Raw genomic sequence first — 23,003 nt, 5'->3', positions numbered from 1 at the left:
GAGGATCGAAGCTGAGTATGGAGGACAACATTTTTGTCGCAACCAAGACAAACTCCCCAATCCTCTGTCACAGTTTGTAAGAGATGATTCAAACATTAGGCCAATTTTGGTATGTGCCCAAATTAATTTTTCACCTACGACTGTTCCCAATCCACTTGACAATCCTACATTACACCCACTGCATACTTTCATGGCATTTTACTCCTCATCTCTGCATCTCTCTCTGTTTTTTTAATCACTTTTCAGACCACCCTCTGTGTATATATATATGTATGTATGTATATGTATGTACATTGTAAATGTTATCATGATTACTTGAAAGCATTTTGTTTGCAGGCCTCCAGGGGGGCATGTGCTGTGGATCAGTGACAGTGCAGAATTGGTCTAATTCCCCGTTTCTTGAAAGTTAAGGTATTTACTGATGTAACGTGGATTACATACGGTTCTGAATATAGGGAATATATCATTTCAAGATTAGAATACATTATTGAACCCGTGTCTTAGGATTACCTTCAGGATATAGCAAGAACTAGATCGAATTCAGGATATATCGAGAACTAAGATCGAAATTTTAACAGCGGTATAGAGATGTATATATGCGAGAGTGGATTGAGGATAGGAGTAGATTACTGGGTATGTAACATGAGTGCAGAGGACCACAAATCAATACGATGACGACTGTACTACAAAGTACATGCAAGAGGGAGGGGGATTGAATCATGCAAGTTGGGGTTCAATGAATGTGGTCAATCAATCATCCCATCGTCCATGCATGCATCCACTCGTGCAGGGGACCCAACTTCACTATCTACGTACCCAACAATTTAGACATCTCAATCCTTGTATAGCTTTTGATACTGTGCATTTAATGTTGGAGGAAACTTCATTATTTAATGCTTCATGTAAGACCATAACACAACACAAGAACACAGCTTCACAAGAAAGAACCAATACAAACTCGAAAAAGGGGGCTAACCAGGCAGAAAATATTACCTGAAACTATAGACACCGAAATGACAGTAAAATCTACGCAGACAGCAAATATGCATGAAATCGACATATATCCTCCTTTAAAAAAATCGACATATATCCAAGTTTGGAAATGACTCAAGTTCCAAATTACTAACTATGTCAAGCTTTGAACAACAGCATATTATAAAAGAAGTTGGATGAGATTAAGTTACTATTAGTCTAAAGGACCAATATAGGTGATACGCAAAATTTTTGTAGTTCTAAACAAAACAGAGATCCCTAGCAGACGTATATTACACACAAGATGCTAGTAAGAGGGTGAAGATATGCATGGATTGGATGCTATCGAACCTCTCCATCCTCGCACGGCTCTTCATTATGCTCCTCGACATCAACGTCCTCGTTTCTGCCATCCCGATTATCCCTTTTGCGTTTCTTACTCTCGTTTTCAGTATCTACATCTGCAGACCAAGATTGCTTCTCGACCTATCGATTTACATGATTATCACTACTAGTTGTTCAAGCTTATGATTCGCAGAAAAGCAAAATAATTCTCAGTTGTCTCGTAATATTTAATGAATAGCAACGAGAGATACCTGTTTCGACTTTTTGGAATCGGTGATGTGTCTATGAGACCTAGACTTATCTTTATCGTCACCATCAAAATTGGTATCATCAAAATAGTCCATGCGCCGCTTCCGATGTTTCTTGCTCCTGTCTCTTGACCTTCTATTCTCTTCAAAACTGTGAGAATTAGAGTCATCACTGTCGGTTTCACCTTTCTTACGTCTCTCTCTACCCTTTTTGCTTTCGACTCTCCGATCTTTATTCCTTCTTTCCTTATCCTCTCTCCTTTTTTCCTTCTTTGCCTGTGAAGAACATAGTTCAGTCCACATATTGCTAAATTGATCAGCCCAAGGAAAGACGAAGAAGCAATAATTAAGTAAATCATCAAGACTGGCTCAACCCATTCATAAAAGGTTGAAAATAGTGTGGGATTGCATATAAAAAAGAAAATAAAGATCGTCTTATTCTCGGAAACTATAGCACAATTCTTCACTGAAATATACAAATCCCACAAATTATGTAACAAAACACAAGTGATGAGAACTTTTAATACCTTTTCTTCTCTTCTCCTTCGCTCCTTCTCTTTTGCCTTTTCTTTGAGTTCAATAATGAAGTTGTCAAAGATTTCCTGGAAAAAGCTTTCATCTCCAAGAAACCTGTCCAAGGGCATAATCATACAAACTGGTTGACGGAAGGTTGGGTATAAAGGGGAAGCATCAGAAGATAAAGTAGAAAGCATAAACATTAAATCTACATTTACATAGCTGAAAAAAATTTGCGCCACCAAAGTTATTCATGTTTTACAAGATTTGAGCAGGAAAAGAAAAATTGTTTGAAGCTAAATCTTCAAAAGCTACAACAGGCTAATTTTCTCTATTGAATACAACAGAAGTTATAATAATTTAGTAAATTAGAGGTGTACCGATCTCCAACAAGTGGTTTGCAATCCTCCCACTTCGAGGATGCTGTTATTTCCTGTTTAATACATCAAACAGTGTTATAGGACAACTATAAAGTAAATCTGGAACTTAATGAACTTGCATTGCTAATTCGACAAAGGTTAGTGTACCTTTAAAGTGAATAGGAAGTCATAGAAATCTTCAGCTAGACGTTTACGCTTCTTAGCTTCTTTTTCTTCTTTCTCTTTAGTTATTTCCAACAACTCATTATATACAAGCTGCAATATTTGGAAATTATTTAGTACATATATTTGCAAACTTAGACACTATACAAGCAATGACAGAATAGAAAAGAAAACAGAACTAGCAACCAGGTTCAAGTACTTATATTTAATAGATAAAATATGCTGACCAACAGATATATCATACGTGGAAAGAAAAAATTCAGCAACAGTGAGCCAGATTACCAGATGAGAAGTAATGAAAAGAGCAGAAACAGTCTGTGATAGAAATTACAGCTCGCATAAAAAAGTTTGGTGTGGAGAGATTGTAATTTGGTCGCTCCAGACATCAGATTTCAAAATTCTCTTTTGGCTTTGGTTTAGCAATGAAGAAGAATTTTCAATTTGTTTGATTAAATCTTGTCAATCAAGATTTATTGAAAACTGTCATTCAGAGATGCCCAGTAGTAAAAGTATAGACAACTTCCATGCTACCATCTAGAAGGTGAAATGACCTAAAACGTGTAGGTAAATAACTCCATGCAAATTTAGTGAGTGACACAAGAATTTCTGCTGCCATTTTTAATTATAAATATATATTCAGGTACAATGACATGAATACGTGATTTTAGAAGCAAAGATAGGGAAATAGACATTTAATTGGTGCCATCTTCATAATAGTACCCCAGGATGCCAACAATAAAAAAACTACCTAAAAGGTCTATTACGAGAAAAAAGGTTCGCAATAACATTTAACTGAATCTTCTGACAGTGTATTAGTATGGAATCATAATTTGCCAGCATACCTTTAAATTGATATCAGATATTTTTGCTGATGTAACTGCTTTCTGAAGTGCAGCCTTGAAGTCTTCAAGAGTACAAGATGTAGACAAGGATATCTGCAACCACAACCTAAGTTGGTAGATTGATAAATTAAGAATCCCAAAAAAATGCTAAAAGGGACCGCCAATACAATACCTTTTCATTCTTTATCGCACCTTCAATTTTCTCCTTGTCCTCCAAATACTGCAATTGAGTTATCAAACAAACACATAATATATAATCACCATGGCAAATGAAAGGAGGAAAGTAAGCGACAGATATATTAACTACTGATTTACAGTGTCTTTTATTGCCTCCTACAACTTGTAAATTGATCCATGACAACTCTAACGATGAATCAGAAATAATAGGAGTAAAAACCACAATATGATTGTTTACTGATACAAGTGGATTATAGCAAGTCAAGATTTAACAATGCTCTACCACATTCTCCGGGAATCTTACACGTCATCAACAATTCAAGTTCACAATCTTTTTTCCCTGTCTTTCTTTATTTCCAACATGAAGAAATAATATACATTATACATGAGAGATCGTCAAGTGCATAGGTAGTAAAAATCCTCGTATTTTGAAAGGCATATAGGAATGCAATGATTCTCAAATTCCATAATCTACAAAGTTTTACCTCACATATTGGAACATAGTGCTTCAAAGTTTTAGAAAGTATTAAAAGCAATGAAATATGTAAGATCAGTGAGATGTTGAGTAAAAATACAACACCCTCGGCCATCATTCCCGTTACTTGAATCATTTTTAAGCAAAGTATGGAAACTTCTTTTACAACCAAACAAATGGAGGTAGAATATTTTTCGGCAGTTTTATCACATCAGGATCTCAATTCCCATTTTGAAAAACACATCCAGGAGCACAAAGACATATGTAATGGTGTCAAAGATACAGATTAAGTTTCAAGTCACCAATGATCAAAACCAGATATTAGTCATACATAAGACTGAGTGTTGGCAGAAAATAACTTTTTCGATTCATAACATTTTTCAGAAAAGAAAAGACAGACCACCTGTTTTTCAAGGTCGTCTATGAGATCCTCAAACAGATCTTTTGCTTTAGACCCTGAGGTGTTTGAAGATACTGCAAGATACGCGGGCATGTCTTTAACCTAAAACAAAGTTGAAGTTAAAGCATAATAATCGAGATGTTATTGGTCAAATCCTGCCTATATGTATAATAGAACCAACCTTCGTACAATAGTCACGCCAATGAGCATTGGCAGTAAGTATGCCATTAACAACATGTTCCTCCATCAGCTTTCGAAATTCATCACGGTTTTTACGTTCTGCTTTCCTCATGTCCTCCTATTTCAGCAATTACAAATGGTTTATACATGAGAGAAGGGAGGGAAGGTGGGAAGGGAGAGAAGTAGGTGCAAATAAATACCAGAAAAATCTGGTCATATTACCATTCTCAATTTTCTTTGTTCCTCTTCCACCAACTCTAGATCTCGTATGTATTCCTAAACACATCCCGACAATAATGACTACAAATCATGCACAAAATGATTAAATGGCAATTTCACAGGAATATAGGAACTAATATTTACTTGGAAGATTTCCAAGCGCTCAATTTTTTCTAAGCGTGAGCATCTCTGATCAGTTTCCAAACGGTGTTGAATTTTCCGCCATTGGCTACTCGCCTTTTCAATAAAACAAAGAAGTAACATGTTAGCCAGCTGCACAGATTTAAGGACTAATACAATGAATGTAGAGAGAAAAATACCTTGATAAAATCACAAGATTTTAGAAACTCCAAATACTCTGTCTTATGACGTTTGCGCTCCTCCAAAGCCTTTGCTCGTTCCTAACCGAGAAAAAGAGATATGCAAGAAAAAAGTTACAGGTGTTTCTAAAATGCTCGGTCCAATTGATATGTAAATCCTTGTGTACACATGTAAATTCCTCATCAAGTTATTCAATTGCCAATGATGGACAGGATCACCCCCCACTTCCAAAACCTCCTTTAAAAGCTTGTTTACACTATTCGCGACCACCTCATTTTTCTTACATGCTAATAGCAAACTATCGACCATACCTTTTTCTTGAGATCCTCTAAATGGTCTTCAAAGAGGTCCTCACGATCTTTAGCTCGTTCAACAGCTTGAAAACGTACATCATGTTCAAGCATAGATACTGCTTTGCTGCAACATCAGTCCAATGTTACTACGAAACATCAATCAGCAACGTAAGAAAAGTAGGCTAGACCAAACTTCAACATGTTCGAACAGAATTAATAATATCTTAAGATTCTTAACACCGAAACCGAAAAACAAATACAAACCCCCATCTTGTTGATGAAGTCAGATCTTCAGATTCCTGCATAAAATATGACTGGGGTGAGTGACTTGATTAGGGATTCATAACATTCACTGATGATAAAAAAAAATAGTTATTTCAAAAAAAAAATAATAATTAATGGCAATCTTTACTAAAGTCAGAACAATCTACTTACATCTAACATTTTCTTGAAATCTTCCCGCGCTTTCTTCTGTCTGGCACGCCTCTCTTCAACTTCCTGTTTTTTCTTTTGTCCCACAAACTGAACCACATATAACAAACATGCTCAAAAAAGTCATTGGCAGAAAATGGAAAACAACAGCTAGAGGTAATTAAACTGAGGTTATAACCATCAAAACAAAATCATTATAGTGAACGCAAAATCACCTCGTTAAAAGCTTGCTTTCTTTCACCGAGAGTTCTTAGTGCACCATATCTCCGGTCATTTATTATCACTCTCATGGCCTGCTTAGATACAGTATCCTTGTCAAATATTTTCTCACAAAATCTTCAAAAAGTGTTAAAAAAAGCAACCGACCTGGTCCCAATTCCAATCAGAGCCAACATTTGCTGTTTCCAAGAGAACTTTGAAAGCATTCTTCGCCTCCTAAAGCCAGAACAGCAAAAGAGACACAAAGAGGGAGAGAATGATGTCATTAAGCTAAATGAATGATTAACGAGTAAATTTCTAAATGATCTTTCCCTCATACAGCTAATACCTCAAGCAAAAGTGAAATAGCTATAGAACAGGAACATAACCAATTCACAATACCTCTTTACTCTCATAGACTACAGGTCCATGCTCTACTTTTTTCTCTTCAGGTGCAATGATGCTCCCGCTTCCAGAAATCATAAATATTTCATTGGTTTCCTGCAGAAATATAAAGAAGCAACGTCATGTTTTAAGAAAAATGGGAAAACAAAATGCATCTTTTATGTACCAAAAAAAATTAATAAAAACTAATTGAATGAGTAAAGAAGTAATACCTCCACACCTCCATTTGAGGTTTCATCAACAGATGGTGGTGCAGCTTCCCGAGGTGATATGCTATTAGCAGTTCTTCTGCAACAGCATTGCATTTAATCTTAGATGTTGAGGAATCAAGAGAATATTCGATGGATAACTAAAGAAAACATGGAATACATTGGTGTAGTTATAGAGCTGTCAAGCTCAATGGAGACTGATGTATCTGCCGCAACAATTGAAGAAGCAGTTTCTACAGGATCATGTGACCCTGTTACATCTAGTTGTGTATAAGCAGCCTCCTCTAGTTTGCCTGATAATCCAGAAGTGGCTGCAGGTTCTGGATTAACAGCTGGTTCCACTGAAACTGGGCTTGACACAATTGTTTTACCACCTTGAGAATATGAATTATTTGCATTGGGAAAATAAGCCGGGATCTCAGAAGTATGAACACCAGCTGAGGCAAGGGAAGTAACATGTTTCATTAATGGTGTTCCTTCACATGAAATCATTGTCACCCTTTCACGAGCCAACTATACAGTCATGTAGACATCAGATAAAAAACACCATTAATAAGTAGCATAGTTATTTTACTACTTTACCAAGTTCAATATTTGGCGAACCGGATAAGAATACCTTGACTTCATCTGGAATGGCCCATTTCGACTGTTTGGTAACTTTATTGAAGTAATACCTGTTAAAAAATATAGAATAAACATATTTGGGTTGAAGACAAAATGGATGAGTGATTTTCTTTTACTTCTACCGCAATAGAAGCAAACACCATAAAACTATCAAGTCACATACTTTCTTCCTTCGGGAGTAGTGAACTCTCTCCAGTCAGTTGATGCATCTGCCCTCTGTAATATTACAATGATACGAAATGAATCGGTCGTGCATGGGAAAAGAACTGGAGTATATGGAAGTCCGTGAATAAGGAATTTTTCATTTCGAGGAATCAGATTCCAATGATGCACCAAAAGACTCAATCGAAAATACTTGGGAAAATGACACAAGGGCAAGACATTTACGAAAATTTAGTCAGGGACAACTCATGATCTCACACAAAATGGAAAATTATAAGAAATAAATCGAATCTAAAGCAGAGGTTGAAGTATGTCTCACCTCAGTGAGGGTCATCAATTCTAAAGGCTTCTCCCACAGAGATATCCCTGTCCGTTTGTTATAATAATATCTGCAGTTGAGATACATCATGATTTGACAACTGAAAATAAAAGCATAGCTCGAACGGAATAAACTTTCAAGTCACTCTTGCAGATGTAACTATATCAATTGTTAGAATGTATCAAAAGTTAATGTATTAATCATCAAATACATATAGCATAGATGTTCACAAGCTCAAATACCATAAAACAGAGAAAGCATTTCAATCAATATGAATAGCATGATATAAGTTGCTTAATAAATAAAATACTTTTTTCCATCACGAGAGGTGTATTCTTTCCATTCTGATAAAGCCTTTTCAATGACGGCAGGGTTGGTAAGTTTCTCCTGAAACCGAAAAACATCAAGAATCATAGTCCTAGCAAAAAGAAAGTGGCATGGCCGGCCAACTATTTTTTACACACTGCAGAAAAGGAATATCACAACTACTTCATAAAATTGTCACTGGACTGACCGTGTCAGAGAGTTCCTCAGTCTGCCGAGAAGGTATTCCTGATTGTACATTCTGATTTGTACTTGGAAACAATTGTTGTGCACCAGTATTTTGCTCCCCGGTCTGCTGAAAAGGGGTAAGAGGTTTTAAATTCTGGTTCCCAGTTGCAAACCATGGTTGTCCTCCAGCACTTAGTTCCACCTCTTGCTGTGGTTGGATGGTCGATTGCAAGTTCTGATTCCCCATAGGATACCATGGGTGTCCACTGATAGAAAAATTGGGAACATTAGTCTGGGGCATCGACTGATTCTGAGATATTGAGCCTACATTCATTTGCTGTAGCCCACTAGATGACGAGGATACCTAAAAAAGCATGGCCATAAATGTTAATATATAATAACCTTGAAAGACACAACTTCAAAACTATGGAGGACTTCTGAGGATATTTACAGTGTATGCCGCTGGAGAAATAACAGGACCAGCAAAACTAGGCATGAAATTATTCGAGATCGGAGGCTGAACAGGAGCAGGCATCACAGGTCTATTAGGCTGGAAATCAGTCAGAGGCAGAGGTGGTCCTTGCGGCAAAACAAGACCAGTTCTTTGAGCCGGGGGCAGTGGGGGAGGCAGTGGCGCTCCTTGAGGATACTGAATTGGCATGGGATGAGGAGGCATCCCCATGTTTGAATGTCCAACAGGCTGAAATTGCTGAGGAGTCACAGGAATGTATGGTTGAGGTGGCTGTGGCGGCGGCGGGGGTGGAACTGCTGATCGAAACTGAAATGAAGTAATAAGTAATAGTTCTTCTAGGGCAAAAATTACAAGGAAAACCTTTACAAATACCTCATTTGAAATAAGATCCAAGAAAACCTTACTTGCATCGACATGGGAGGAAGAGGGCTAGGAGGAGGACCCACGTGACCACCAACTATGCGAGGCCGGAGAGGCTATTTCCCACAATAACATGTTAATAAAAAAAAGGAATAAGGCTCATTGCGTGTATAATTATTCATAAATAAAAAAATCTGGAAAATAATAGTGCTAAAAGATATTTATCATTAGAAACTGAAAACAATGCATGAGTGGTGACACATCATCAAAGTTATAGAAGCAAATCCAAGTGTGCATTCAGAGATGCCATGAATGGTTCCAAAATAATAAGGCAGTTACGGTTTTTGACGTGTATCTGACTAGAACACATTGCAAGGCTACAAATGTCCATCCCCGAAATTTAGTTAACCGTCATTCATATTGCTAAAAATTTGAAACTTGTTATCTTTTAAAATAACTTTGAACTTTATAATTTTCGGCGCATAATAATGTGACAGACTAAAAGTGTAGAAGCTTCTCAAGAAATTATAATTACTAGGATACGGAAGGCTTCTCAATAAATTTTAATTAGTAGGATACGATATATGTTTCTCTTTTAGTTGTTTGAGTTACTTGCCTGAAGATTCCTTTCCACTTTAGTATTATGAGTTGTTTAATGCCGTAAGCTAAATAGCCAACATAAGAATAACATACTACATAGAAAATAATACAAAAGCACAAGGGCCTACATGCACAAAGCCACAAACAGAATATTCAAATTTCTTCGATAATTTTTAAAAAAATCTCAAATTGAAATGTTTATGAGACCATCTAAAATCCATACCTGCATGCCAGTGAACTGAGGATTGTTGGCCATTTTAAGATAATGGCCAATTTCTGAAACAATAATGCAAACGCACCAAATGTCAGTTTATATATTTGAACAAGCTAACAGCCATATGAAAATAAAATTTTATTGATAAATAAAATGGATAACGACCATAAAAACCTAGTATCACAGAATAAAATGCGAAAGGAGGAAGAATATAATGAAGATGATCCATACACTGACACAGTTAGTGGACCACGCTTAAAAAAATTAATAGTAACTAATTCTGGACATAACCGTTAATTTAGTTGCGATAACAATCATTGCTAATTTTCCTCGTGGCCAACACCGAAAAACATATAAATAGAAAATCATGTCCACTCCACACATGATTCAGACCGACAACAAAAAGCTTCTCAATCTCGTGATTGATCAACCAAGAGATAATAAACGATTTCAGAACAATAGCATTTTCTCACTTGCGAGAACAATCATTGCTAATTTTCCTCGTGGCCAACACCGAAAAACATATAAATAGATTATCATGTCCACTCCACACATGATTCAGACCGACAACAAAAAGATTCTCAATCTTGTGATTGATCAACCAAGAGATAATAAAAGATTTCAGAACAATAGCATTTTCTCAATTCCTCTACTAATATCATCAGGTATCATCAGCAAGGGGAGATTATTTTCATCTAAAACTTTATATTTTCATAATTTGTAAATGGAAAATCAATGACTGAGATATACAATAAGGATTTTATTTTACAGATGTGCAAATTGATCTAACATAAAGTACAGAATTCAGATCCACCCTACAGATCAGAGGATCAAACTAAAAAAAAAGGTTATCTTTAACATACAAGAAACATACATCTCATAATGGAAACAAGATCTTCTTGAAATTCTCCTCCTTTTTTTCTTCTTCATTTCACCTCTTCTTTTTGTCATTTTTTTAAATTCAAAAAATCTTCATTTTCACAAAAAACCACACGCTTTTAACCATAAGTACCTAAAGAAGTCAAGAATTTGGCTTCGTAAAACAAGAATTCAATCAAGTTAATCATGACTGACTCTGAGTTCATCACTCAGCAGTCACAGGAGAACTGAATTCTAAAAAACATACACAAACACACCTCTTTTTTAAGGTAAACCCTAAAGAAACAACCAATACACAATATAAACTACCAGAAAAAGGTTGCTTTTCAAGTAGTTTCTAGCCCAATAAAAAAAGATCTTTTTTTTTTCTTTTTTGCAAAGAAGAAGCTCAAGAAATCCTCTGCGGAAAAAGGTACCAAAAATCAATCAACAATGCAAAAGCCCCATAACCCAACTACAAAACCAAGAACCCATTGCAAGGACAAATCATGGGTGGGCTTACTAGGCGATGAAATTACATTGGAATTGAAGAGAAGAGACTCCGTTTTGTGAATGCACCAGGTCACCCAGCGTCAAATATATAACGGCAGGGGCAGAATGACTAATTAATGGAAAGGTGAGTAGGATTGGGATAAAACAAAAGCAAAAGGGTGACCCTGAATAATTTCTGAGTTGTTTTGCGGAAAATTTTGAATCAAAAAAAACAACACGGGGCAGTAGCTTCGGTGGTATGAAACTGAACGATTTCTTATTTATATACGACCCTCCTCGCGGTTTTGGGTGTTCGCTTTTGCGGGTTATCTTCTCCTTTTCTTCCATGATTCAAAAAAAATACTTTTTTATTTTCTTTTCGTACAATAATAATAATAATAATAATAATAATAATATTATGTACTATCTCAATAATCTTTATTGTGAGACGGATCAACTCTATCGATATTCACAAAAAAAAGTAATACTCTTAGTATAAAAAATAATATGTTTTTATATGACTCGTGAGACCGTCTCACATAAGTTTTTGCCTAATAATAATGATATGTTCTGCTTTGAGTTTGTATTGAAAAATAATATTTTTAACATAAAAATTAATATTTTTTTATAAGTTGAGTCGTATCAAAGATTCGTCTCATAAAATTGATATGTGAGATTGTCTCAATCACATTATTTTTTTTACAGTATCTTTTGGTTAGTTTAATTTACGGCTATTCTTTTCTTGTTTACTCTCCTACAAGACTTCAAGTTTAGTCAATTATTCAATTTTTAGCATCATATTAAAATTCCAATTTATTTTATTAATAGACATTAAATTAATAAGTAGCCCTTGCAATCTTCATTTAGATTCAAAATTTTCATTTTCGAAACTATTTTTTAATATATTTTAATTGCACTTTCAAAATTTAGTTTTATTAAATAAAAGAATTGATACGATAAATTAATAGTAATTTTATCGTTCTTCTATTGATTTGTCAGAAGTTAATTTTACAATTACATTTATAAAATTCATACAAATTAATATATTCCCAAAATACTTTCACGCTAATAAAAAGATTAATAATTTATTTTGGTGAATATTGGGTATTATAAAATAACATTTGAATACAAATAATTGCTTTCTTATACAACGCAAGAAAAATATGGCTATGGAATTTGGAATGAGATTCTTATTTTTTTTTTCCATATTAGGTGTAGAATATATATCAATATAGATTACCGTCGTCATATTACGAAGAGGCTATGTGTAATGGGTTGAAGTACAGCGCAGTATAGCTCTTCAATAAATTCGTCCATGACCACTTCATTGGACGTAGATGTTGACATAGTTGGTGAACATCATAAAAAAGTATTACCATATTGAATGTTGAGGGGTATACCTCATTTGAAAATTTAAATAATTACCATATTGCATTTATTATATAAAAGTGTTTATTTTTTATACGAGATGAAAAAAAACTATACAAGAATAAAATATGTATTTTTAATATCATTGACTTACATATCTCTTACAAATATTTAGATTTTTGCACACACAAAGTGGTTATAATTTAATCTGTATATTTTAATTATTTTTTTACAATCTTAATTAAATTGAGAAAAATTATTATTAATAACAATTGTTAGGGCATTTCGTTTTGATGATAACAAACAATAATTCATTGTATTAGTACAAGATGTCTTTTTTAGTGTATTGCAGGTACCCGACCGCGTCTCTATTAAGATTCAGAAGATATTCTTTCAACCGGTCTCATAATACAGAGCCATCCAACCGTTAGATTTATTGATTACTCCAATTGACCGGTCTAAAGCATTCAAATCAGTGTGTAAAGTTCAAACTTTTGATTCCCAACAGCACTACGAACAGTCGGATTTTAAGTTTTCCATAAGGATATTGCAAAGTCAACAATACAAAAAAAAAGCTTACAATAGAAATTAAGATAGCTAAAAGATCCTACCTACTCTCGAATTACAGAAAATCTGCAGAATTACAGCTTTTTGATAAAGTATGGACTTAAAATCGCAAAACAGAAAGGATATTAATGAGCATTAAATGATAGTTGCAGTAACTGATAGTGACATGTGCATATTGTTTGGGAAATAGTACAAGTTATCGTTGAACGAGAAATTTCAAAAGGTACATAAATAGAGTATGTCAAGAAGATTTGAAGACATGAAAAATTCACGAGAACACATATTCAAGCTTGCATGCTCTAAGAATATTTCTAAGAACTCTTAATCTTCATATAAGATTCACTTCTCAATAGCCCTCGAATCAAGAACATTCATCGGATCTTTCAAAGATCATTAAGGGATTCTGAAAGATAAGTCAAGTGAATATAATTGTTCTCAACAAAAAGATCTCGATGATCTGTAGGTGAAACTAAGTCTGTTAGCCACTGGAAATGATAAAATGTAGAGACTGTTCCAAGCCACTTTAAATGAAAATCAAAAGTTACTAAAGGTAATCAACACTTGTAACCAATCCCCAGTTTCGTTAAGTAAGATGCATGAAAAGTAATAGCATATGGACCTATTTGTCCCTATACCAATAAAGAGAGTAGGGGGAATAAAGCATACTCTAGTTATACTGGATGATTACTCCCGATACACTTGGGTAATCTTCTTATTGTCCAAAGATCAAACAACCTTAAATTTGATCAATGTTTTAAAATGATTGCAAACTAAAGAAAATATTATGATAGATAGGATAAAGAGTGACACGAGTACTGAGTTTATGAACAAAACCCTTGGATGCTTTCTAGATGATCAGGGAATCAAACATAAGTTCTTAGTTGTCCGGTCTCCCCAACAAAATGGTGTTGCTGAGAGAAAGAACCAGACTTTAAAAAAAGCTGCTAGAACAATGATTGATGATTCAAATATTTCTCAAAGACTTTAGTCAGAAGCAGTCAATACAACATGTTACACTGAAAACAGATCTATAAGTAACAAAAAAAAGCACAACAAAACTCTTTATGAAATATGGAATGACATGAGACCAGCTATATCCTATTTCAAAATCTTTGGCTGCAAGTATTTCATTTACAATAATGGAAAAAGTCATTTATCTACCTTCGATGATAAAGCTAATGAAGGATTATTTATTGGGTTTTCATCGTTCAGCAAAGCTTACAGAGTATTGAACAATAAGGCTCTGACCGTTGAAGAAATCGTTCATGTTATCTTTGATGAATCTACTGTATGTGCACTTCAAGAGCAAGTAAATGTTAATGAGTTAAGTTAAACATTGGAGAACACGAATCTCGTCTATGAAAGTGACAGTGAGACTGAGATCAAGAGACACAATATAGAAACTACTGAAACCGGTCCAGTAATCACAATAAAAAAATCCTATCGGACCAGATCAAGAGCTCGTGGAATCGGTCATGAAGAATAATCCAAGAAGAGGAGAAAAAGATCTTATCATTGAAGAAAATATCGACCTCAACAATATTCACATTTTGCTGGACCAAACTACCAGTGGAGTAGAAGTCATCCACCTAATTGGTCATTGGTAACCCTTCTGCTTCACTTAGAACTAGGAAGCAAATGATTGTTGAGTTTCTGCATGCAACTTTTATATCTAAGCTTGAGCCAAAAAAAGCAGATGATGCATTAGTATATGCAAACCGGATATAAGTCATGCAAGAGGAACTCAAACAGTTTAACGCAACAAAGTTTGACATCTAGTCCCTTGATTGGATAGACAAAATGCCATTGGGAGTAGATAGGTATTCAGAAACAAACTAGATAAAAATGGAACGTTTGTAAGAAACAAGGCTCGTCTTGTGGCTCAAGGGCATGAACAAGAAGAAGGAATTGACTTTGATGAGTCATTTGCACTAGTTACAAGACTTGAGGCCATCCGGATTTTCCTTGCATAAGTTGTTTTCAAGGACTTCAAAGTCTACCAAGTGGATGTAAAATTAGCATTCTCAAATGGTCTCTTGCGAGAGAAAGTTTATGTTAAACAACCTCTAAGTTTTATCAATCTTATTTAGCCTAGTTAGGTTTTTAAATTAGATAAATATTTATATTGACTAAAATAGACATCTAGAGCTTAGTATGATATTCTTATGAAATTCTTACTTAATCACGATTTTGTGATAAGAACGGTCGATAAGATCTTGTTCAAATTTATAAAAAGAGATCATATCTTTATAATGCAAATTTATATTGATGATACTATATTCAGTTCTACTAACCCCAAACTATGTAAGAAATTCTCTAAGCTCATGCAAGAAAAATTGAGATGAGTATGATGGGTGATCTTACATTTTTCCTTGGATTTCAAGTAAAAAAAAATTGAAAAAGACATTTTCATTAATCAATCCAAGTACAACAAAGAGCTCATCAAGAAATTTGGAATTGATATATGTTTGGTTGCATCAACCCCTTGAGTACATCAATTAAATTAGACAAAGATGAAGAGGAAATTCCGGTCGAGGTAACAATATACCGCGGTATCATAGGATCTATGTTATATTTAATAGTTAGTCAACCATATATTATGTTTGCAGTTTGTAGCAATCACATTACACTGCAGTTAAGCATATTCTTAAATATCTTAAGGGCATTATCAATGTGGGTCTTTGGTATTCCAAAGACTCAAGTTTTAATCTTATTGAATATTTTGATGCAGATTATGCAGGTTTCAAGATTTATAAGAAAAGTATCAGTTGATCATATCAATTTCTTGGAGATAGACTGATCTATTGGCTCAGTAAAAGTAGACATTCATAGCCACTTCAACCATTGTTGTGGGCAAATCCTCTAGATTCAACAACAGCTCAGAGATTATGGGATCTGATTGAATGAAGCTCTTATCTTCGGTGACAATACAAGTGCTATTGACATAACATACAATCTTGTGATGCACTCTAGAACAAAGTATATTGATATAAGACATCATTTCATTAGGGATCATGTCATGAAGAAGGAGACTCAACAAGAATACATCTCAACCGATCAACTGGCAACATATATTCTTACCAAACAGTTATCGGATACTGAGTTTTTTTTTACTTTAGAAATAATCTTGGTTTTGGTAGATTTTTCTCAATGCATATGTTCAGGGGGATAATCATTAACATTTCACTGCAATATAATAAAGTACAAAATGTGTCAAGCTTGATAAAATAATTGTTCAATCAATATATAAGTTTTCAATCAAAATAGTTGAATGACTTTCGGAAGCTGCGATTTTATCCAACCGCTTGCACTTAATATCTTTATTATTACATTTAAATTGATTTGAGGGAAAAATGTTTCATAATCGTCTTAAATTTAAAAGTAAATGACAGCCGTTACATGCGTTTTTATTAAAAAAATTTCTCAGCACTTTTTCGTATAGAAATTTTCAAAATTCAAATCCACAACCATATTGGCAAGTGTTCTGTTGTAGTTGTCCCATCAAATCATATATATATTTCATCTTTTTTCTTTTAACACTTTACACTCACAATATTTCTAAAGCTTTCTGAAAATTTACCCTAAAAAATTCTTTTTGCTCTTATTTGATTCTTAGCAACCTTCTCAATAGTGTGAAGATGCCGATCTTGAAAACCTATCTCACAGTCAATTTTGAAGTAATATAGTATCTGAAAAATGACTCTATTTCTTCCATTTTTGAGATGCTTGAAGCTTCTAGCCTGAATAAGTTTCGATCTTGCGGTTATACTCTAAGCCTTTTTGTGGTCAATCAGTTTTTCGCTTCTACCCGGATGGAGCATGGAAGCATAATTTGCACCATTTGTGGAACAAACTATATCATTTCTCAGCAGTTCTTTGGCGATGTTTTGGAACTGTCCACCATTAGTCTGGCCAAAGTCTCTGACATCCCAGAGGTCAAGGCAAACATCTAGAGTACTAGATTCTCTCTAGTCGGAAGTTCCATTTCTTTTCCGACAGAGAAGCAAAATCTGAAGGTGGAGTTTTGATTTCTGGCCACCATTGTTGCCAAAACTTTGCAAGCTAAGGTAGGGGCATACGACAAGATAACCCAAGAAAAATTTCAGTATATGGTCTTGATTGCATCAAAGATAGGTGTCGACAGGTCTGATATTATGTTTGGGACCCTCTGTGAGATGACCAAGGGCAAGGGTCGATTGGAAGGTTTTGCTCTGCAAATTTGTTATCTACTTGGACAACTAAAGATTTCATTTGAGCTCACTGAACCGCTACATCCCAAAAAGTGGTTCAATGCTTCAACTGTTGCAGATTCCCTGAGGAGAAACTCTTCTTATGTTGCTGCTTCACCAAAATTAAGTCAGTGAAAGGTGCTGAGCAAGAGGCTCAGAAGAAAGAGAAAACACGTTTTAGGAAACTGATAAAAAGAAATATGGTGTATTCTGACATCAATGAAGAGGACGACCAGGAGAACATCTCTCTAAAACAAGTTTTCACCAAGCCAAGGACCTCAACCGCTACATCCAAACAAATACTAAACCAAAGCGATCTAAAGGTGATAAGGAGTCCAAGAAGAAGAAACTTAGGTTAGTATTTGAAGTTACTCAACCAGAAATGGTTCCAATAGTCCAGCCCACTCGATCGGTAGCTGACATTCGTATTTCTGAAGGTGTTGCTCTTTCAACCGCTTCTTCTTCCCCTCCAATGAAACTTTCAGATAAGGGTAAATGGAATATGCAACCTCCTTCACGGACTCCCTCGGTTGTTTAGACAAATGTCATTCTGACTCTATCACAAGTAATGAAGGTGGTTGCAAAGAAATTAAATTTGTTCGATAGATGGTTTGAACACCACACTTCCGTGTTGTTCAAAACCAATCTAGAAGAAGATCTGCTAGAAAAGCTAGCAACTCTGGAAGGTCAGGCGTTGGATTGGGGAGAAACATAAGAGATTGAAGTTGTTCTCGGTCGGCGACCTTCCATTGACCTCCAAATGAGGGAGTGTCTTCTTCAGTTGATTACTATTCAGTGGAAGAACAATTTTGATGCCACCAGCCATTCAACTCCTGATGATGCTGAAGTTATTTCACAATTGGATCTCGATGTTTTTTTCCTTCACCTAATAAATTCAAACTCGGCGAAGGGAGTTTGAAATGCTCAAGATGACCCTTGACTAGACAATTGAAGTCTATGTAGGCAAGACAGAAGAAACGTTTAAGGAGATGGGCATGGAATAAGAAGAAGCTGATGGGGTGGAAGCAGAGAAATGTAAGGGGGATGAATCAGTAGTTCCAGATCTGACTTTCAAAGATGACAGCGGTCCATCTTCTGAGAAGTTGGTAGGTGACACCATTGTTCTTACTGGTGAGCAATCAGCGGACGAATTGAAGAGTCTTTTTCCACTGCTGAACCCAGTGCCATCGATGATCCCATCACGACTGCTGACACCAATCCACCTGGTGTGCAGGCCGAACCACATGTATCTTCACGTACTTTCTCCTTATCTAAATTATGAAACAGGTACTTCCATCGATGTTGAGATAGAAACATCACTACATGAGGCCCCTCTGACTTCGGTGAATGGAGTGATGAAATCTATGACGGATTTTGATCTCTTCGGTGACCGGTCCATTCCTATGGATATTGATCAAGATGTCAGTCCCAAGAACACATCTCCTGAGATAATTTTGAAGAAAAAGCTTTTCCATCTCCACCTGCTCAAAATATTGATACTGAATCTACTACTTCTCTTTCTCCACTGATCGAGTCTTACATTACTTAAGACGCCTCTCCAATTCTTCCCATTCGTTAAGGCACCTCTAGAGTCGATGACATGGAAAATGTGGAGGCAGTTAACAATTCTAAAGACGATCGGTCAGATTACGTTGATACTGATGATGATGAGCCTTTGCTCAACAATGATCAGATTGCGACCGATGTTGATTTTGCAGAGTTCAATTTCCATCATGAAAAGGTTCACAAAATCATGTTTGACTTTGATGCTCGTCTGCTAATTTATATTGTCGGTATCTCTAATCTTCGCCAAACAGTCAAGCGGAATGTATATGATCTTTCAAAGGACATCAAACTCTGCATGACTAAGTTCAAATCCTCCAAGAAACACACCAACGGTGTCAGAGTCACCTTGTCCCGTCAGATAACTCAAACTGAACAAAAACTTGGGGCTTCTATTGACGGCCTTAAGGTTATCCTCGCTACTCAGCTTCAAAAAATATTAGAATTTTTTCATAATGGTGATGCCAAAAATGAATAAGAATAACATAGAAGGCAAGAGGAAGAGGCCAGAAGGAAGCAAGTTGAAGCTAGGATAAGAGCCGCAACGGGAAAAGAGAAGAAAAAGAGAGATTATCATAAGAGATATGATGGATCAAGAAGCGGTGGAAGATCCAGGTTCATAAGGTAGTATAAGTATTTATTTTATGCAAGTAGGTGTAGTAGGATTTACTGTTTTTCATTCTTTGTAACAATTAAATTCATTTTTTTAACAAGAAATTGATATCTTGGGGCACATATTTTGTCATCATCAAAAAGGAAAAAATTCTTAGAACCCTTAGTTTTGGTAATAAAAAAACAATAATTCATTGTATTAGTACAAAGATGTCTTTTTGAGTGTATTATAAGTACCTAACCGCGTCTCTATTAAGATTCAGAAGATACTCGTTCAACCTGTCTCAAATCCTTATTCAACCTGCCTCATAATATATAGTCATCCAACCGTTTGATTTATTGAATACTCCAGTTAACTGGTCGAAAACATTCAAAGTAGTGTGCAAAGTTCAAATTTCTGATTCCCAGACGCACTGTAAACGGTCAGATTTGAAGTTTCTCATAAGGATATTGCAAAAGCAACCGTACAAAAAAAATCTTAAAATAGAAATATTGCAAAAAAATCCTACTTATTCTCGCATGACAAAAAATCTGCAGAATGACAATTTTTTGATAAAGTTGGACTCAAAGTCGCAAAAATAAGAAGGATATTAATGAAAATTAAATGATAGTTGCAACCATTGATCATGGTGATATGTCCATATTTTTGGAAAATAATACGAGTTATCGTTGAATAGACAATTCCAAAAGGTATTATAAATAGAGGATGTTAAGAAAAGTTGAAGGCACGAAAAATTCACGAGAACATACATTGAAGCTTGCATTCTCTGAAAATATTTTTGAGTACTCTTAATCTTCATATAATCTTCACTTCTCAACAGCCATCGCATCAAGAACATTCATCAGATATTTCAAGAATCATCAGGGGCTTCTGTCAAACCATTCGAATGTATTTTTCAAGACGGTCGAAGAGTTATTCGACAATTTGAATATGAGAATTCATATTTTTATTTTATTGTTATTGTATTGGTTATTAGACTGAGTGTCTCAACAGTTTTAGTTTAACTAGGAGTTTTGACTTATGTAGTGAATAAGTCCTAAGGTTGAAGTATGTTTTTATAAAGAGTTATAAAAACCCAAAATTTCATAGTGAAATCCTTCTTAAGTGAAAGAAAGGGTGAGGTAGGGGCTTAAGTCTTCGAACATCCATAAAATCATTGTGTCATTTCATTTACTGCATTTACATATATTGTTTACTTGTTATATAAGTATATAATCATCTTAAAAAACCATCGGACCGTTTCCGTGCAATCTGTGGTCTGACCGTTTTCTAAGTGTCGAGAAAATCAGGTCTTGTATAGATAATACTATCAAGACTGATCATACTATTTAGTATATTGTAGAGAAAGTTTAAAAAGAGTTTATTCACACACATGTAAACTCTAACTCGATCTAAACAACAATATATATTAGGAAGAAATATAATAAATGATGAGATATTTTAAATAAGTTTAAGAATAATTATTAGTTTTTATTTTAAAAAAATAAGAACAAAAATAAAAATTTAAAGAAAATAATTTTAGAAATAATGAATTTATTTACAAAGCCGTAAATTTCTCAAAAATCCCAAAAGCAACAAAAAATTTGCTTTCAATCCTCGTGTTAGAAAAACTGTGTTTGAACTCACTTGGCCTACATATCTTTTTTTGGATAAAAATTGGTACAAAACATTAAGAATATGCTACTGATTTATGATATTTTAGTACCAATTATTTCAGATCTAATACTAATATGTGATTTTTGAGTCGCCAAACATGTATAACAATATTAATATCAATGACACATTTATCTTTTGGATGAAAATCAGTACAAAAAATCGAAAATGCGATATTAATATATGATATTTGAGTGCTAAATATTTTATATATTATACAAAATATAACATTTTGAGTATAAAATTGGAATAATTTTATTAATATCAACATTTGGTACACATGTTTGAGTACTCGAAAATCATATACTAATATCATATATGAAACAATTAGTACTCAAATATCATATATTAATACCATTTTTTTAAATATTTTGTACCGATTTTCATCTGGAAAAATACATGAGGATCGAGGGAGTGCAAACTAACTTTTTTTGTGGATAGTGGGTGTAAACATGTAATTTTTCTGACATTGAATAGATGCAAATTTAAGTTTGATTGTGAGTATTTAAAACAAATTTACCCATTTCAAAATTAGTTCTCCAAAATCTTTGTTAATTCAAAGTATTAGATCCTAGGACATCTCCAACCATTCTTCATCTTGGAGAATATCTCCAAAGGCCAAAATGGGCAATAGAGAATAAAACTTCCATCAATAGTTATGTAAAGCCATCATCTATTTTGGAGACTGCTATGGTAATTCTCTCATTATAACAATGGATGATGGAGATGAGGATGAGGATGGAGAATGTCATTAATTGATTTGTGTGTGCCTTGTAATTTGAGTACAAGATAAATGTTTAATCAAATATGTGGTTTGGTTTAATAATATATTACGTAATCATTGCTTTTTATATATATTTCATGGTTAGTAATGAAAAAAAACTTAAAGAATAGAGAATTTGATAACATTTAGAGAATATGAGTTGGATAAGAATTATGAAATAGATAATACAAATCTCTCTTTGAACTAGATATGACAATGAGTCACGAGTCTAACCCATACTCAACCCCGAATTGTTTGAGATGGGTAGGAGTATAACGAGTGTTATAGGACCCAACTCATATCCGACCCGTTAGGGTTTTATTGCTAACATGTATGTGTATGTATAATTATTAGTAATGTATCTATGTACTTTTATAATTGCAAAGTCCAAAACAATGCAAATGATCAGTCTATTTTTATAATAATATGACAAGCTATGTCGTTTAACATAATTTATCTCATCTTTATGTTCAATAAGCCAACTTCTTACTGATTGAGCATGATGACAGGCGGCAGGCGTCGGAGATTTCCGGTGAAATAATGAGAGGCCTTTGCCCATGAGACCTTGCTCCTGCCTTTTTGCTTTGGAAGCTTTTACTCGAGAGGGTGCTCCCGGCCTCGTCAATATCGCTTATTCAGGTGCTAGTGATGCAGGGGATGCTGGTGAGACTAGGGATACCAGAGATGCTAGCGCTGCAAGACAGCCAAATAGAAATTCAATAATGATTCTACTACTTTCATGACAATGTAAGCATCCTTCTGATGAATAAAGTTAGCGCATGCTAAGGATTGAGTCTTTTCATTGGATCAAGAATGGAATGGGCACACTCTGGGATGTGAGTCCCTTCCATTTCTGTACAAAAAATGGTTTTTTCTGATT

At 34.7% G+C, this 23,003-nt stretch overlaps 1 protein-coding gene across 2 annotated transcripts; it reads right to left on the bottom strand.

The window, feature by feature from the left end:
- Positions 1–1,044: 1,044 nt before the first annotated feature.
- Positions 1,045–11,635, bottom strand: LOC140987866 (pre-mRNA-processing protein 40A-like). Of its 2 annotated transcripts, none has more exons than XM_073456581.1 (29): positions 11,399–11,635; positions 10,027–10,079; positions 9,248–9,319; positions 8,823–9,149; positions 8,394–8,735; positions 8,190–8,266; positions 7,880–7,949; positions 7,562–7,614; positions 7,391–7,448; positions 6,935–7,287; positions 6,778–6,853; positions 6,563–6,661; positions 6,329–6,397; positions 6,178–6,255; positions 5,966–6,052; positions 5,795–5,829; positions 5,549–5,654; positions 5,237–5,317; positions 5,061–5,153; positions 4,920–4,973; positions 4,699–4,815; positions 4,521–4,619; positions 3,638–3,685; positions 3,466–3,558; positions 2,609–2,716; positions 2,462–2,514; positions 2,093–2,195; positions 1,569–1,841; positions 1,045–1,458 (listed from the first exon to the last, which is right to left on the bottom strand). In XM_073456581.1, the coding sequence occupies exons 2-29, from the start codon at positions 10,057–10,059 to the stop codon at positions 1,315–1,317; spliced, it is 3,201 nt and encodes a 1,066-aa protein (XP_073312682.1). In that variant the 5' UTR covers positions 10,060–10,079; positions 11,399–11,635; the 3' UTR covers positions 1,045–1,314. The 2 variants fall into 2 exon arrangements, with proteins under 2 accessions (XP_073312682.1, XP_073312681.1); XM_073456580.1 differs by having other exon boundaries at positions 11,415–11,635.
- Between the last annotated feature and the right edge of the window lie 11,368 nt (positions 11,636–23,003).

Source organism: Primulina huaijiensis, chromosome 11 (genome assembly GCF_012295235.1).
Source record: "Primulina huaijiensis isolate GDHJ02 chromosome 11, ASM1229523v2, whole genome shotgun sequence".
NCBI classification, from domain to species: Eukaryota; Viridiplantae; Streptophyta; class Magnoliopsida; order Lamiales; family Gesneriaceae; genus Primulina; species Primulina huaijiensis.
This window is presented reverse-complemented; position numbering and strand designations above follow the sequence as displayed.

Coding starts and splice junctions, on each gene's coding strand:
- LOC140987866 (XM_073456581.1), bottom strand. CDS start 10,059: ATGGCCAACAATCCTCAGTTCACTGGCATGCAG. Junction 5,154..5,236: donor AATCTTGTGATTTTATCAAG/GTATTTTTCTCT, acceptor TTTATTGAAAAG/GCGAGTAGCCAATGGCGGAA. Junction 4,974..5,060: donor AGCGCTTGGAAATCTTCCAA/GTAAATATTAGT, acceptor GGATGTGTTTAG/GAATACATACGAGATCTAGA.